The sequence below is a fragment of the Astatotilapia calliptera genome, chromosome 14, assembly GCF_964374335.1.
Source record: "Astatotilapia calliptera chromosome 14, fAstCal68.1, whole genome shotgun sequence".
Lineage (NCBI taxonomy): Eukaryota > Metazoa > Chordata > Actinopteri > Cichliformes > Cichlidae > Astatotilapia > Astatotilapia calliptera.
In genome coordinates, this window is record NC_137435.1 from 11,668,755 (window position 1) to 11,686,943 (window position 18,189).

Below are 18,189 nucleotides of genomic sequence, written 5' to 3' on the forward strand. Positions count from 1 at the left end.
ATTTCTCTGCATTTTTGCCTGAGAGGAGAAAGAAGGGAAACGCAAATCCAAACCTATAATTACAAATTTATGCTCTTAAAAAAATAGCACAAATAATATTTAAATTCCTAAGCAACGGCCTTGAAGTAAAGCCGAAACTCTTCACTTTATACACTTTAATCGTCTCTTGAGTTATTGCGATGGTGTACAGAGGCAAAATTGTGAAAACTGTGTCATTTTTATATTTTAGTATTGAGATACAATGGGCAGATTTAACTGACAGAAAATGATGAAAATAAAACAACTTACTAAAAAAGAGAAGGAGGATCTATAAAAAAATAATAATGATTTATTTATGTTAATGGAGAAGAGGACCAGAAAGCTATCAGATCAGGGGTCAGCTAAGAGCAGCAGCCCTGGTGCTTAAACTGATTCAGTGTGTTAGTTTTTGTTCTGGAAAATAATCTTAAAAGGATCAAAATCCACAAGACACATTAGCCGTGTGGTCTGTGAGGCTGTACTTGGACACAGTGCTCCATTAAGATAAGCAATAAAGGCCAACCTGACATATTACACGTTTTTTCCTGACAACAAAAATGAGATCAATGTTGCTGTGATTTGGCGCTACATACAGTCGTGTGAAAAAGTCCTTGCCCCCCTTCCTGAATTCCAAATTTTTGTCTTAAATCTTTCAGATTATCAAACAAATTTAAATATTCGATAAAGATCACGCAAGTAAACATAAAATGCAGCTTCTAAAGGAAGGTGTTTATTATTAAGGGGAAAACAACCAAACCCTACAGCTCTGTCAGAAAAAGTGACTGCCACTGCCTTGTTAAATCATGAATTAACTGTGATAAGCTCTCTTATCCGATGCTGTGGCTTGACCTTAAAAAGGCGGTTCATGCTTGAAAACCCTCCAATGGGGCTGAATTACAGCAAGTCTGCAAAGATGAGTGGGTCAAAATTCTTTCACAGGGCTGTAAAAGACTCACTGCCAGTTATCGCAAATGCTTGATTGCAGTTGTTGCTATTAACGCTGGCCCAACCAGTTATAAGGTTTAGGGGGTAATAATTTTTTCACACATGGCCATGGAGGTCTGGATTTTTTCTCCCTTTAATAATAAACACCTTCATTTAGAGACTGCATTTTGTGTTTACGTGCATGATCTTTATATTTCAATTTGTTTGATGATCTGAAACATTTAAGTATCCAAAAAAAAAAAAAAAGGACATCAGAAAGGGAGCAACCACTTTTTGACACGACTATAAATAAAATTGAATTGAAAATGAATTTATTTGAATGTATAAAGATGAAGCCAACATGCTGATTTTTATTTGGTATTAACATGTTAATATCCTGTATTGTGTATTTATTTTAGTGAGACAAGATTATTTGCATGTTTGACTGCTGCTCCCCCCCGGTTGCCCCCCTCCTCTCTCTACTACTCTCTTGCTTCATATTCTTCTTCTCCTTCACACACTCACATGCACTAATTAGCACTACATACAGTACAGCTGAGGCAGCTGGGAATGTCATCAGCTTTACAGGTGTTTGGACAAATTTAAACTGTGCCCTGATGGCCTTTAATGCAAAGTTCATCAACTGATTACAAGTCATCATGACGGGTACATGAATCTGTGAACCAAATGTCATGGCAGTCCAACCAAGAGTTTTTGTGACATTTCATTTAAAACCACAAATGTCAACTTGTCAACGGGACCATCTAGGTTATTAGGACTCATCCACTGAGGACCAACAGTGACCGCACAATCTACAGTTTGGGGCTAAAATAGTACTTGTGAGACATAAAACAAGGATTCACTTGGTTCCTTTAAATGTAACGTGCAGACATCGCATTTGAAGATGCATCAATCTCTCAAGTGTACAGTCACACAAATCTAAACATTTAGAAATCAAAAAATAAATAAGTAAATTAAAGTGCAGGGAAAAGTGTGGTTTCTTTTGCAGTGCTCAAAGAAGCATTTAGACACTTTACTCCAGTAAAATAAGCAACAACACATGATTAAAACCCAACCCAGTATCCATATTCTTTAAGATGTTTGGAGTGCTGCTGTGCTGTGAGAAGATGTGGAAGAAGTCCATTTTTCAAGAGCTTTAAAAATCACCTAACTTTATGTTGTCAGCTTTGTGATAATGAATTTTCCAGCTAATCCAAGAGGCTTTACAGGGTTAGTGGGTTAGGGTTTGGGGGATTATACGTCCTAAAAAGTAGCAGAATGCTCTCAGATGGTAAACTCAGATCTTTCAGTGTATTTGGGGGAAAAATTACCTAATTTGGACACTAAGGCTCTATTAAAAAGTATAAGAAGTAACCAGAAACTGAAGTTGACAGAAAATTTGAATGTGTTAAAGGGAAGTTTATTTTCCACTGCACTGTTTTTTAAGCTAGCTGCTTACTTAAACTTGATCTACACAAAGAGGAATTATAATGGAGGTGTAAAGATGACTTACTGGTGCTCTTCAGCCATCTGTTTCTGCATGTCAGCCGTGTACTGGGGTCCTGCTGGTCTCATACCCATAAACTGTGGCTGACCCAAGAACTGCATCCCAGGGGTCTGCATCCCAATCGCCATTCCACCCTGTTAGACCCCCACCCCCCCCAAAAAACATGCAACAAACTATTTAGCATTCCTGCTCCGCTCGTGTGATTATCAAATGCTTTAACCAAGGGAAAGCAAAATGTTAATGGATTAAAGTCTTGTTAAACATCACCAGGCAACAATAAATTCCTGTTAATGTGCTGGTGTTTAAAACTGTTTGTGGAGAGATTAACATGGAAGCAAATGAGTTCAAGAGGAGCTGTAAAGCCAGCCTTCCACATGAGTGAAATCAGTTAAATCAATACAGCAGTGTTTCACTACTATGTATGCACCAAATGCAGCCAAATTAGCAAGTTCACTCAAAATACTACAAGAGAATAAATAAATACATAAATAAATCCTCAGGGAAATGTTAATTTGACCCCCGCCTCCCAAAAAACATATGCAAACACAGAACCAAGCACAACATATAAGAAATAGCGCTGACCTGCATAGGGATGGCACCTGGGGGCATCTGGCCTCCAAAGTTCATTCCCATCATGCCCTGCATGTTAGGCTGCATGACAGGAACCATGGGGAAGCCCTGCTGTTGCTGCTGCTGCTGTTGCTGCATGGGTACCATGCCTGCAGAAACACACAAACTCTGTTATCACATACTGTAGACATGGTTAAAATATTCTATATGTAACATGTTTATCATGCTTTGCTGAATTTATTGAGTTTCTTTTACTCTCTTTTATTGTATTACATTCAAATTTTTACATTGCATTTTTTCCTGGTACCATACTGAGATGCAGTTTCCATTGTTACTGTTTTGTATTTATTTTAATGGTTTTATTAACTGATAGCCTTGATTCTTACTCAGTGCGATTCATGTGAAGTTGATTTGGCTACTTTTTTTTGATTCACGGGTCTTGTAAAATCAATTTTTACAAGCCTTCTAGTAGTTTTTCTTCATATTACTCTCTTGCCAACAGAGAATCTTCACCAGCTGATTGCACTGACAGTTTTACTGCCTGGAGCAAGGCCTGTAAGACCGGAGAAGCTACATAGAAAACAGTAGATTTGGAGGTCTTCCCGCAATCATCATGGGGAATGTGAGGCGTCCGCAAAATAATATGGAGTCTGATTTATCGAGCTCTTCTTTTTTTTTTTCTTTTTTTTTTTAATCTGAGCTCCTTATTTAGTGTAATTTTTTTAATAATACAAATGAGTGCTTGGATTTATTGGCTGCTGAAACACGGTAACTTCCCAACTTTTGGTATAAATGAAGTTCTTTGTTTCTTTATAATAATTTATTACAAGTTTAATAAGTTAATCTGTTTTTTCCTATTAATTTTTTCTTCCCGTTTTACATTCAGTTTTTACAGGGGATTCTTCTGTGTTTTTAAAAATGTACTTTTTGAGCTTCCATTTAACTGAGCACCTTTCCTTTGTGTAAATTTTTCCTTATTGAGCTCATTTTGGTCATGTTTTATTTTATTAAGCTACACTGTTATAGGCTGCGTTTAAAGTTTTTACAGCTATAATGAAGAATTTACAAACTATTGGGAGAAATAAAATGTATTTACTTACTTATCTTAGTTTAAGTTATCAAGAAAAAGAGAAAACAAAAGCCTCCAGAGGCTGGTCATAATTCAGTATTGCAAATCCATTACCATTTCTTCCGACAGCTGGAAAAAGACACAGGCTTTGCAACAGCCAAATCTGTTTCTCTGGTGACTACTGTGACAACTTGGAGCAAAACAAGAGGATTGGGGGAAGAAAAATTGGAAAAGTGTGTGTTTATTTTTTAACCAGAGCTGAGCAGCCAGCTCCGACTGGAGCCTGCAGATGATTCACCGTGTTAGGGCTCAACTGGGCTGTGTAAATGGCTTGTCTGGGAGACTGTGCACATTCTAATTTGTTGGACTAAAATGACATTGCTAACAGGAGCATATAATGACCCCTAAGAGACGCTCGTCCCACCAGTGCATGCGTGGTTTATCTGGAGGCGTTACTGCAAAGCCAACAGTCTGAGTAGGATGAGCAGCCACAGCTAAATGATGGCACATCTGAGACCTGCGTTGCTCAGTGCTGAGCATTGTAACAAAGATATGAGCTGCAATGTGCCGAATCCTCACTGATCCTCATATGCCCAAGAACTGCAAGGACCAATAACTAAAAGGAAAGGACGAAAACAATCAAAGTTAACGTCAAAGGCCAACCTATCTCCCCTACTAGGCTGTCCTCCCATGTTCCTTTTAGCTCTAAAGAGGGGCATGCTTGCAGCATGTTCCTCATCATTCCTCTTATTTCATTTTGCATTTTGGTTTATTTTTCTCTCCCAACCCAGATTTGGCTTCACCCTCTTCCCCAAATGAAAGCTGAAGGCTTGATGTTTGATACAGGGGAGCAAATCAAGCGCACAAAGTTCAATCAACAGAGCAAGCACTCGATTAAAGCAACAATCATAATCACAACTATTATGGTCAATACTGTAGTTTAAACATTAATTTACTGAACTTAAAAACATGTTGGGAGGAGATTTATGTTCTAAAATGTGTCATAGTGCTGAAAGTGGACCAGGTGACAGACCCTGAGCAATCCAGGGTTTCTCTTCATCTCTTTTCATGTATGGATCTTGGTAAAGAGAAGCTCTGTTTTAGTCAACTAAGCAAAAACTACAAACTGTAAAGGAACAGAGTGCGTTTGAATTATAGCACAATAAAAAAAAAACAAAGAGCTCTACAGAGAAAGTAGATGAAATTATTTTGTAATCATAACTTAAATTTAAGTTTAATCCAGTTCCTAGCCTTTTTCAGAAGAGTACAAGGCTGCCAAAGAAGGTGACACTGAAGAGGAGATGAGCCAAACTTTTTAAAGTTATTTACAGAGCCGAGAAACTTTTGATCACATCTTGTGTGACTGATTACATCGAGGGAAGAATGACACTTATTGTGCTAATACTTGTTAGAAAATCAGTATTTCAATATCCACTTTATTTAAAATGAAGATTTCTAGTAACATTTGTCAAAATAAACAACGTTTACATTCTAAAGTGCAATATCCTGACAGTTTGCTTCAAAAAGCAATATTCTATGATCCCATTCAAATTCACACAAAACACATTTGTGTGCCATCTCCTCAGCTGAATATATTTACACAAACAGTTTGGAGGGAAAGAGCGGTAATATTCACTGCGAAATGACTCACCTTGCGGCGGTCCCAAGCCTCCTCCAACAGGATACATAAAACTAAAGAAATAAAGAAGAAAAACACAGATTATGAGATTCAAACTGAGGCTGAAGTTAAAAACAGCCTTCATTTATGTGGCCTTTTTATTCCCCGGTCCCCTGCTGAACATTTATAGCAGCAGATGACTCGTTGTCACTTAGCTGCAACAATACCATTTAAAATCAACAGCCGTTATAATAACACAACTGACGTGGAAGAGATAAGTGAAATTAGATGTGACGCCATGTTTGCTTGACAATAAATGAGATTGAGAGGCTGTGAGCTGTACAAATCAGTCCATTTTTTCAGTTTCATGTGGTCCTTCAGTTTAATTTTATTCCATTTTATACTGATCTCATTTGAGATGACAAAACAGAACCAAAAATATAAAAAAGTAAAACTGCAACCTCCTCAAAACAACTTGAAAATGCCTTCCTCCTTGCGGCAAATCTGAATCCTGTTGCTGTAATTCTTCAGATGACAGTAACACACTCCCGTAAGCCGACAGGTAAAATTAAACACGGATGCGATAAAAGTGTGTTGCTGATGACAGTGACATCAACAAGCAGACGCAGTTTTGTTCTACAGACTCGAAGCAGCTGAGGCTTATTCACAAAGAACCCCTCAGATCCTTTGGAGCAACGTTCATGCCAGATAAACAAGAGGGTAGATGGCTGGGCGAGTTTCTGCAGGCGACTTGGACTCTTGTCGCTGTGCTGAGAAACAGGCCTTTAAGAAATAATCAGAGGAAGTCTTTCTACGAGTCGTCCAAGTCTCTCCCTCGCCGGAGCCAACCCACACAGGCCTTCGGCTATTTGTCAAATAACTTACTACAACTCACAGACTGGAAGCGTTGATGCAGAAACAAACAGAAGACGGAGCCAGCCGGGCCTCTGCTTCCAACGATTCCCAGTTTAATGTGATCATCACAATATAATACTGGTAACTTTAGAACTGAGACAACTGTGCTGACAGAAGGGAAGCAGAGAGATCACTGTCACAGAAAGCAGGCACTGGCTCATAATGCAGGCTTGTAAACACGACGACTGCAACTATTCTTTATCGATTAACCCTGTCCGTTATTCGTTATTATCATTATTCACAGAGTCATTACTATTTCCAAATATCTTCATTCACTAGCACTGTCTAACCAGCCGGAGAACCCTCATATTTCCTTGTATCTGAAACACAATTAGTAACTAGCCAGCAAAACCAGTGGAGCATTTAGCAGCTTAAGAACCACATATTTCCCTCAGGAGCTGGCAGAGAGCAAACCATATATATTCATCAGGTGGTGCTACATGTCCGCTGGAGTTATAGGTTTTCTCCAACACAAAACGGGCCTCTGGGGAGGGAGTACGCACACAGACACAACTGGAGTCCCTGTTACCTTAGTTAAGGTCTATGAATTTTCCTCGTGTTTCTGTCCTTGTAAAAAACACAAGTTGTTTTCGTTTGAGTAATTTAAACCCCACTTTAGAAAACTGGTCAATTACAATCCTTGAAATTTTGAGTTTTCCCAATGCAAGAGGAACTCTGAAGTGTCCAATGTGATAACATGGAAATGTTGTGTCTGCATGGGCTTACTTCAAAGAGCCAAAATTATCTGTTATTTTAAGGGTTAAAGGTACTTTTTGTAATTACCCTCTGCAGAATTTACCTAAAGCTTTCTCTACCGGGTGGCACCGTTTTACCAGTGGGTGTGTGGGTTAGCCGTTTCTCCAAGAGGTTTTGCCTTTTGCAGGCTTCCATTGTTAAAATGGATGTGCTTTAATAACTTGCCTGCTTAAACAAAAGGTTCAATTGAATCACTGTGCCATCTTGTGTTACCTAATGGTAGTACATGAAATTACAGCCCTGCTGCAGCTCAACTTCAACATAGTACTGTACATTTATGATTTGGGACATAGTCACAACAGCTATTTGTTCAAGTCCTCCTGAGTCTGTCACATTTAATTCACACTAATGTGAATTTATGGGCACTCTTGGTGCTGATGAGTGGTCCTCTTTTCTCTGCTCATCTAAAAACATTTAAACTCAAAGCAAGAAGCCAGCGTTTCCCCTCACAGGATACTGTTGTAATATGACAAGTACCAGAGGGTTTCAGATTCTCGCATCTGCTCACTGGAAGATTTGCAGCTTAAAAAGCTTTTTGAGCATGACGGCACTACTGTCTGCCATCCTTCAGCAAATCAGAGGTCATGGCCGAGTGGATTAACATAGAGGGAGATAAGCGGCGACAGCAGCTGTGGACACCAGGCAGGCCTGAGCCTTGTAAAAGGTCTGGATTCATCTAATAGCTTATCAAACTGCTTTAAATGCTTGGGGACAGAAGGGACAGTTTCAGAGTTTTTAGCCAGAGTCGTTACTGTTAAAATTATTTGCTCTCATAGAGGAACAGAGAGCAAACTTAAAATCACTCCTATAAAAAGGAAAAGCTTACTTTTAATAGACCTGCCACTTCTGCTACATAAAGATCTAAAGCATTTACGTACAAACAACTGATTATTTAGGGCTTTGTTATTTACCCAAAGAAACATGCTAGAAATTCTCAATTTTCTGCCTTACGAATGCACTTTTTCCTCATTCGCTGCTAATGCTGTTGCTTCCATAGATGCTATTATGTAGGAAAAAGTCGCCATGGCTGGAGCCAATGAATCTATCGGACGGCTGTTATTAGGTGTTATCAGCCAACTGATTGACATTTGGCTGATATATTAGCCAACGGATCCACCACTGAACTCAGAAAATGTTATCTTATTTACTGATTTATCAGTTGTATTGATTTTAATGTCATTATTTGTATTTCAGAGCTGAAAGCCCCTTTTAAAAAAAAACTTTAGATATCCATGTATAATGAAGATTTCTTTGTTTTCTTGATATAACAGAGGGAATAAACAGAGCAGGAAAAATGTCATTGGTATCGGCCCAGAATTTTACAACTAATGCATCACTAAAAGTAACCGAAAGCACTCTGAAAAGCAAGCACTAATCATTTTCTCTCTCATATACAGGAACATCGTGAGTTGCCCAGTTTGGAAACAAATTTAGAGAGGCTTGAACATGTGCAGGGGGGGATAGTGGATAAAAAAGACAAAGGATGTTGAATATGGAGCTGCCAGGCAGGTGGAAATGAAAAAGACCTCAGAGGATGTTCACAAATGTAGTGAAGAAGGGCATGCAGAGGGTTGGTGTGTCAGAAGAGAAGGGTAGAGTGAGACTGAGATCGAGGTAGGTGATCTGCTGTGGCAACCCCTAAAGGGAGCAGCTGAGAGAAGAAGAAATATTCTAAATAGCTGGTGTAAAAAGTATGGTTTCTGCACAGGATATCATCTGACATTCATAAAGTATTTAATCACATGCCTTGTTGAAAACAGAGGATCTGCATGGAGCCTACAAACTAGGGCTGTGCGATATGACCAAAATCTCATATCCCGATATAAGAAATCTATCGTCCGATAACGACATAAATCGCAAAAATATAACATTTTCTGTAAATTCTGTGAATCTCGGGCAGCTCGACTTGCGGGAAGTGTTTCCAGCTGCGCGTCATGTAGCTGGAGTCGAGTGTTTTAACCGATGCATGAAACGATACATTTTTAGACATAAGTTGTAAAGGCCGCCGTTTTCTTTGTGAGTATTTATTACACGGCATGCTGCGGGGAAAAGCCTGTTCTAACGTTTGAGTCTAAGGTTTATTTTTTAGCACCTGGTGGCTCTGTTTTTACTTCTCATCCGTTAATAATCTGCTCTTTCACGCGATTCAGTTTATTTTGAAAAGTCTCAACAGGATCTTGAGCTTTATTGTGAAAGGTTTATGTGGTACATAAACAAGCGGATACGCGATGGTGTTACCGTCTTGTTGCTAACCACAACGCATAAAAACAGGTGCTTGTCCGCCTGTAGTGTGGTTATATTAAATATAAGAGAAAGAGAGAACTTAAAGAAATTAATATAGCCACTACAGTGACCATCAAAACGGTGAAAAAATATTGCTGTAAACAGTTTATTTTGCGACACCACGAAACAAACGATAGCGTAAAATGAAACCATAGACGTTTTGTCATCCGATATATATCGTTATATCGAACAGCCCTACTACAAACTACAAAAGGTTGCTGGAATTCTCAAACAGGCTTCACCTCCTGGATTTGCACTTTAGCATTCAGGTACATTTTACTTTTATCATACCCACGTTGTCATTTCTTGCAGCTACTCAGTTTCCAAGATTTCCAAGATTGAAGTTTCCAAGATTGTTTTTTACCAAATGGGACCACTGATTATAAAAAAAGTCACACTGTACCATGGAAGTAGATACTTAAAAAAAAAAAAAAAAAAAAAAAAAAGGATTTCCAAAGTCAAAGTTAAGCATGGCCCATCTCATAAATGACACATTTTTTGAACATATAAATATAGCCCAAATCTACCAGAGTATACATTAGAGGTTTTACCAGCCACAGTGAAAGAATGGCACAGACAGTCTTGAGGGCTTTGGTTTCACCTGTCAGATCAGTATCACCTGGCTAGCCTTGTAGCCAGAGTATATTTATTATTCAGGGTGCTGGAGCTCGTGTTATGAAAAAATCATGAGGCTGGCCTTTTCATCTCCTCTGCAGACCATCATCACACTGCTTTAATAAGACACCTGAACATCTCCTCACCATTTACAGCTACTTACTGGAATATGCATGTACGACAGGGCTGATTATGTAATTCAGCAGAGAGTTATTAGAGCAATCTGACTCTTGAAGAAGGGCTTAGAGTCTCTGCTGCTTGGTGTGTTACAGGGACAAAAACTTAACTAAATCAACCCCTTCCCCACAAATCTTCACGTCCTAATGCTTTATCTTCGTAAATAGCCAACACCATACTAAATCCCTAATAATAGAAAACATAATTCTGAGAAAGTGTAAATATGTGCCCCTACCAGCCACCCACAGGCCTGCCTAGCAATGCTACAAGAGATTCATCTAGCAAGTATCGCGTTATATCACCAGAGACCGAGAGCAATGGACACTATGACTACCACAGAATAACTTAAGCGTGAAATCTGTTAATATGACCACACCGTGGAGTTAGTCTGGTCCACTCTGAACATGGACAGGTAAAGGCAGAAGGAGCCAGCTAACGTTAGCTGTGGCACCTGACTACGAGCCATCTCATCTCATCTCCCTGCTCCGACAAACTAAGCCAGCCTTTATCGCGATATTTGAGGGCGTCCTCGTGGCTAAATGTGAAGCCCCGCGACTGTCGGGGGTGAATGTTTCACGCACAAATTACTTCCCCTGAAATGAGTCAGTTTAAAATGGCTAAAATACCTGCCACCTCCCCCAGATCCTGGCCGCAGCGCCATCTTGATAACAGCAGTCACTGAGAGGAAGACGACGTCACTACTTAGGACTGTGTTGTGGGACGTTCGGTGCCCTGAGTTCAGTCTGTCAGGCACACCTGCCGGCTCATAGCAGGGCTAATTTTTAGTTTTGTTGGCTTATTTGTTGTTGTTTTTTCCTGAATTACCCCCCCCCCACCCCCCACCCCCACCACAGGTCCACATATACATTTTACCTTTAACCTTAAGTCTTCATATTCCACAGTTTGTTTCCACCAGTGAAATTTCAACTTATTATTTCGGTAGTAATATCTTGGCGCTACTTCTAAGAAAGACAAAATGCTGAGATAATACATAATTAATAATAATTCACTTTTTTTCAATGTCTTCAGTAACCTGGATGCTCTCTTTCTCCAAATGACTGAAGCTAACAGTTAAGTTACTAGTTTTTGATTAACTTTGTTAGCAATGTCAAGGAAAATTGATCTTTTTTTAAAACAACATGATGTGTTTTTTTTAAAGACTGTAATGTTAATTCCCGACAGGTGTGCTATTGCGAGGATTTGTATTGTCTAATATGGGGAAATTATATTGTCTTGCACTGACTGGATGCCCATTAACTCCTGGTGTGTGTGTGTGTGTGTGTGTGTGTGTGTGTGTGTGTGTGTGTGTGTGTGTGTGTGTGTGTGTGTGTGTGCACAGAGAGACAGCCAAGTTCGTAATGGATATAAGGAAGTTTTTCACAAAAAAGGAGCCAGATTCAGGTAAAAAAAAAAGTGTAAGATCAAATGATCCATCAATCAATGTGGATCAGTGTTTTAATATTTCTTTCAATATCTATATCTTTTATTAGATGGTTTGGTTATTTGCCTTTTGGTTGAAAGTACACTGAGTGAGGACTTTATTATTAGTCATCTTAATAGTATTTTTTTTCATATTAATGTATTTTTTTCATCTGCTATACAGAATCTGCAACACAGGTTGAAACATTTTTGACCCTCTTTAACAACATTCCAACATAACATTATCATTGATTGGGGAGATTAAAATTAATTATATATTTTTATGTGGTTCAGCCACAACTCTACTAAAACCTCAGCCAGTAATAGGTAGGCCCACTTTTGGACCATCTAGTTGTCTGTATGACTGCACTACAGTACGTGCATCACATTTGCACACTATCAGAAAGTGCCAAACAGAGCCCTGGTGGAGTGAGGAGCTGTAAGGGGAAGCAGAGTTCCCTGTTTATCTTCTAAAAATGTTTTAAGCTAGCTTGTTTCAAAGATTCTGTACAGCAGCTTTAAATGTTTTCCAAAAGCGCACTTTAGGTTAGATATGTATTTGTTTTATTCCAATCCATTCTTCTTTTGCAGTAGTTGTCAGGCGTTGTGTGGAGGCGAGGAAGAAGGAACCCAAACGCAGGACTGGCAGGTAGGTGAAGGTTTATTATAGGGAGTGGGTGAACAGACACTGACTGGCTAGACAACTGAACGGCTGACTGAACTGAGGGAACACACGGGAAGGACAACGTAACATCAATGACACGACCGTGAACGAATAGAAACAGAGGGCTTAACAGACTGGTGAGGATGATAATGAAAGACCGGTGAGTACACAGCTGAACATAATCTGACTAATGATACGTGGGAATAACTGGAACACAATACGCAGGCGGTATGCTGGCACAGAAAACAGATGTGAAAATAAACTGAAGATGACAAAACGGAAAACACTGGGTCAACGACCCAGGAACCCTGACAGTAGTAGTCTATTGTAGCATTTAAATAACCTTTATCAGATTTGATGGTTTTGTTACAGACTTTTCAAAAAAGTGTTTTGCTTTTCTTTCACAAATGTGGGGATTAAATTGTGTTAAAACGTACAAAACAGTAATGTGTTTTGTGACGAGGACCCAGGCACAGAGAGACTTGATGAATTTAAGAATCTTATAATTTAATAAAGAAATTTGCAGACTTGCACAGAGATGGTAAAATTATGATGACTGATAACGGAGACAAAGACAACAGACGACGGGGACAGGGAGGAACAGGGGTGTAAATGCACCAAGGAGACAGTCAGAGAGAACTCGGGACAACTGGAGACATTTAAGGACAGGGACTGACAGAGACAGGAAAGAAGTTTCATCGCGACAAGTAAAGTTTACCCCCAAAGCTCTGATCCTAGAATCACCCCAGTTGGCTTATTTGTGTATGCTAAAAATAAATAAATAAAATAAAATAAAATAAAAACGCCTTTGTGATGGTCCAAACGAACGGAGCGGAAGGCCGACCTGCGAGGACTAATGCAGGGCAACAAATTCCCATCTTTAATATTGGTTGTTGCAATACAAACTTTCTGCCAGCAGGTGTCAGTGTGTAGCTTTGTCGAGGTTTTGTTAAGGCGAGAACCTGAACATGCAAAGGCACATAAACAAAACCTCCATCCATCCATCCATTCGCTTCCGCTTATCCTTTTCAGGGTCGCGGGGGGCGCTGGAGCCTATCCCAGCTGTCATAGGGCGAGAGGCAGGGTACACCCTGGACAGGTCGCCAGTCTGTCGCAGGGCCGACAGACAACCATTCACACTCACATTCACACCTAGTGGCAATTTGGATTAATCAATTAACCTATCCCCACAAGCTGTCATACAGAAACAAACCTGTGAGCTGCTGTGATCATTAAACTGCATGTTGGAGGAAAATACTTCAACTTTAATACCTGCAATTTCTAAAGCTCGAAAATGACAAAAATAAAGTTCATATTCCAGATCTCAGAATTTAATAAAAACGAGAAAGTAGTCACGTGTGCAAATATGATCCTGTGCCAGTTAGCTGCACGTGATTCTTTATCTGTGGTACAGTTTAGTAGGACAGGTATACCTACTTATTCTTATCACCCACGAAGGCTGTGTCTGATTTTCCGAGTAAGAGCGAGCAAAGCTGCCCATAGGTGAGGGGAGGTGACAGCAGTCTCTGTTTTTATGGAGGTGCCTGGCCCAAATATTTTTTGAGATTATCAGCAAGCACTGTATAATTTTTTAGATATAAATTTGAGAGGGTTGTTTGTTTGTTTTTTGGATTATCTTACAGTCTATACCTCACACAGCCCTTAGTTACTGTAAGTAATTTGTTCAATTACAGTAAAGTACTGTAGCTTGTAATTTTACAGCGTATATAATCTACAAAAACAAATAGCAGTGTTACGTATTAGCTTTACAGTATCATAGCATCATACTTTGTTTAGTGTTCCTACTTTGTTCCCGTCGTTTTACCTTTTTTCTTTATTTTTGTTTTTTGACATTTAAAATCTAACTGCATGTACTCTGAATTAAATTTCGTATCTTTCTCGACTTTGTCTCAAATTACACTGTAAACATGTACAGCTTGCTGATAAGACATTTATAGTATGCATCTGTTTTCACAAGTAATGGTACATAACTGTACAAAGTTCCCAATTTTTCTACATCAGCTTGCTACATTGTATTTTCATATGTGTCATCAGGTGACTATCTCAGATACCATCGAGATGTTGAATAATTATGATTGCCTGTTATGATTCACCAAAGACCCACATTCACACACTGATGTGTTGTCCAACGTTTTTACTGGCTGTCTGAAACACTGAGGCAATTGTGTGTCCTGACAAAGTGATTCAGTTTCATTGTTACGCCGAGGGCAAGGTGGAGCAGCAAGGAGAAGCCTGTGTGGCATTGTCTCAGTGGGTGTTGTTGTGAAAGATTTACAGCTTAATGAGAGTCATGTAAAGCAGAGGACAACAAGCCCTGCTGCTATCCATCACCTGGTCTGCTCCCAGCCTTATACCTTAGCTCTGTTCACAGAGCATATACATGACAGAGGGGGACATGACCACATTTTTGGATCCCGATTGACTAACAAGAAAGAAAAGGAAAGCTTTCAGTGTTTTATTGAGTTTATTAGTGGCATTAATGTAAGCTTTTGTTAAATTTATGATACTTTTTTCACTGAGGAAACGGAGGTCATATATGTACCTGGACGATATTAAAGAGGCTGATTCCACTATGTTCAGGATCTATTTGTTTTGTTTAGTTTTTTGTACTTTCAGGCCAACAGAAAGGAAGCAGGATGGAATACAGAGACGCTGTGTCTTTACACATGACCAACTACTGCTGAAGACATCAAGGTCATGTCCCGGTGAGGTCCTTTTATAGATAATAGGAAGAGTTTAAGTTGTGTTGTGTAAACAAAATTGACATGATTGTAAAATAGTTCATTTATATACATTAGGAGCTTTAACTTGAGTAAAAAAAAAACTTTTTTTGTCTGCCTGAAATGTAAAAATGAAAAAAGTACTAAGTTTATCAGATAGATACATTAAAACAAGCAGTTATTTCATTCAAGATATTCAGCCTCAGTGCATATAAAACTCCACCCACTGCCCTACTTTGGGAAATATTTTTTACTGTACAAAAGACACGTTAATTATTTGAAGGAAACATATAAACTCAGCAAAAAAGGAAATGAAACAATATTTGTAAATGCTTTTTAGCATTTTTAGCAGAAGTCATTGATGGAAACTATGACAAACCCCAGACCATGAGAGGGACCACTGATGTTGCCTGTAATTATAATTATAGATCGCATACATTATTATTAAACGACACAATACTTTTGTGAGCATATTGAGTCTAAAACTGACTTCAGATTCAAAATGACTTTAATGAAGCGCTGTCACATGTGCAGAGAGTCAAATTTAAAGGAATATTAAACATCTATTGGTGATGCTTTTAGCCGGTCCTGTAATGGACTAAAATCATCATTTTACTCCTGATTGTTTAACATGTTCATTGTTTGATTACAGTTAGAGAAAATACAAATGATTAACTTGGTGAATAAAACATGAAATATTTAAACTTCTGTGTTGTGGACATAAGATACCTCCTACTTGTGCATGTCAGTGCATGTTGCGTGGGCCACAATGTTCTTTGTCATGCATGAAGCTTGCACACCTTACACAATGAGAAAAGCATGTTGTTGTTGTTTTTTCTTTGAGCTTTTTATAACTGCTTGGATTTTTTTTTTGTTCTGCTCTCATTGTCTCTGTTGTGACCCATTGCTGAGCTTGATCAGGCCTCATTAGCCTCCTCCTCCTCTTCTTCTCAGTCGCCGAGCATGGTCTTCCTCCCTGCTGTGTGCCGGGTTTAGCTGGAGGCCGGCCACTCAGTCAGTCCCCTCGACAGTTGGATCTGGACTGGATGTGAGCAGTCCCCCACACCCAGAGATCTGCCGAGAAAGGTGAACATTAACCCGGGACTCATTCGAGGAATCCCACAATTCCCCATAAATCATTAACCCGTCCAGCATCAAGACAGTGACAGCATCAGCATGACAACATCAATCTGTCAGGATTCCTCTGAACCAGGGATTCTCACAGATTTTCAGATGCAAATAGAGGGAAACTGGGAGAAAACAGGCTTGCACTCCTGGGCTGAAACAACAAGCGTGGCCCCGATGTTTAGTTCAGTACTTATATATACTCGTTATATGTTTTTGGTTTTTTTTGTTCTCTTGAGTTCCTGCAGCAGGTGGCTGTAGCTGGATGAGGTTCAAAACAACAAACGATCATTATTATTAAATGTAAATCGATCCTTCCACCTGAACAGCTTAGAAGCTTCATTTTATTAACTGAAACCACTTGCTCACCTCCATGCCATAGTCCGTGCCACTGAGTACATGTAACACTGCACTTAAATACACTTTCTGAGATACTCAGGTTGTTTTTTTTAGCAGCTTTGTATACTAAATGAAGATTTAACATTCCCAGAATATGAGAGGCTAATAAAATATCGCACAGCTGTTACTGTAACTCAAAAGCAGTATGCAGTGACAATATCCAAGAGTATATTATTGTATTATTACACTAAAAGACCTGTTTCTGCACATATTTTTTTACTGAACTGAAAACATTGTATGATTTGATTAGTTGTACTTTTGATAGAATTCAAAGACAAAAGCCATCGATGCATATTTAAACAGATCTTCAGCTGCAAAGTTGACTTCTCCTCTGTAAAATTTGACAAGTTTTATTCTTATTTCTCAAGTATTATAATGTATGTTAATGTTGGTAATTTATGAATGTTGTAGCATGAATGTACAAAGTTAAAAAATTTTATTTTTGTCATTTTTTTGTAATGTTTGCACTCATTGTTGTGTTATTTGTGTTACAATGAATTTGTGCCATCTCTGTAAACCCAGAGCTGCAGCAATAATAGACATTTATTTATATTCTGTATGCCTCTTACATGTAAAAGGATGGTAACAGAACACCAACCATCTTTCTAATTTACTTTTAACCTTCTGACACCCGAGCTCTTGTGTGGATTACATTTTTAATTTCTTCAAGCTGTTTCGGAGTAATTGGACCGCGTTAAATTTGAAAACTGTAAGTATCGTCTTGAACAGATGATATTTTTTCATTGTCATTTGGGAATAATGGGTTCAATTTACAACATAACTCGGGTCACCTTTGTTTAACAAAGTATGAAACTCTGTTTGGAGTAGAAGGATGTATAATTGCAAAAAAGCCAAAATGTAAGTCAGAATTAAATATGAACTGCTTTATTTAGTTTTATTGTCATTTTCTAAATCATTTTCTTTAACTCAAAGTTTGTTTTCAACAAATGTTTTGAAACCTTGGCTTCTTGAACACAGCTAATAAAGATTTTGTATGTGTTCTGACGTTTGGTGGCGATAAAATGAAACAAATCCATGATCAGAAGAAAGCTGATGAATAAATGACTCAGATCAAAAGCCACCTATCTTGTCATTAGTCCGGCCTAGCTGTCACCGTAGGTGGTACTGGTGTCGATGTACGGTGAAGGCTGCCGATTGTTACTGGCTGATCTCCATGACTGTGCTGCAGCACAACAGAGGCCTTCTTGATCACAGCTTTTGATGGAAGACTCCTGTCAGAGCAGCTCCATACATGTGTATGTATTTCTCCGTAGAAAAGTTGGCGTAAACTCTGGTCGCAGTGACCAATTAGCCCTGGTGCAGAGTGGCCTCCTGACCCTTGACCCCTGCTGGGTAGCCTTATCCATTAACCCCTCGGGCCTCAGCTGG

General features: G+C 39.0%; 1 protein-coding gene and 1 long non-coding RNA gene across 18 annotated transcripts in view; one reads left to right on the plus strand and one right to left on the minus strand.

Annotated features, from left to right (window-relative positions):
• The window catches only part of synrg (synergin, gamma), a 60,064-nt gene extending 48,868 nt beyond the window's left edge, over window positions 1–11,196 (minus strand). For all 17 annotated transcript variants that reach the window (XR_013901538.1, XR_013901537.1, XM_080289267.1 and 14 more), the window contains exons 1-4: window positions 11,079–11,196; window positions 5,740–5,780; window positions 3,032–3,168; window positions 2,456–2,583 (exon numbers count right to left, since the gene is read on the minus strand). Coding sequence is in view for 15 of the 17 variants with exons in the window: in XM_080289267.1 (XP_080145393.1) it covers window positions 2,456–2,583; window positions 3,032–3,168; window positions 5,740–5,780; window positions 11,079–11,113 (341 nt within the window). In the remaining 2 variants the exon portion in view is untranslated. The remainder of the gene's footprint in view (window positions 1–2,455; window positions 2,584–3,031; window positions 3,169–5,739; window positions 5,781–11,078) is intronic.
• A 103-nt stretch (window positions 11,197–11,299) lies between these two features.
• Window positions 11,300–17,881, plus strand: LOC113035748 (uncharacterized). The gene is made up of 3 exons (XR_013901539.1): window positions 11,300–11,853; window positions 12,463–15,261; window positions 16,231–17,881. It is a non-coding gene; the product is annotated as an uncharacterized LOC113035748 (long non-coding RNA).
• Window positions 17,882–18,189: the final 308 nt, after the last annotated feature.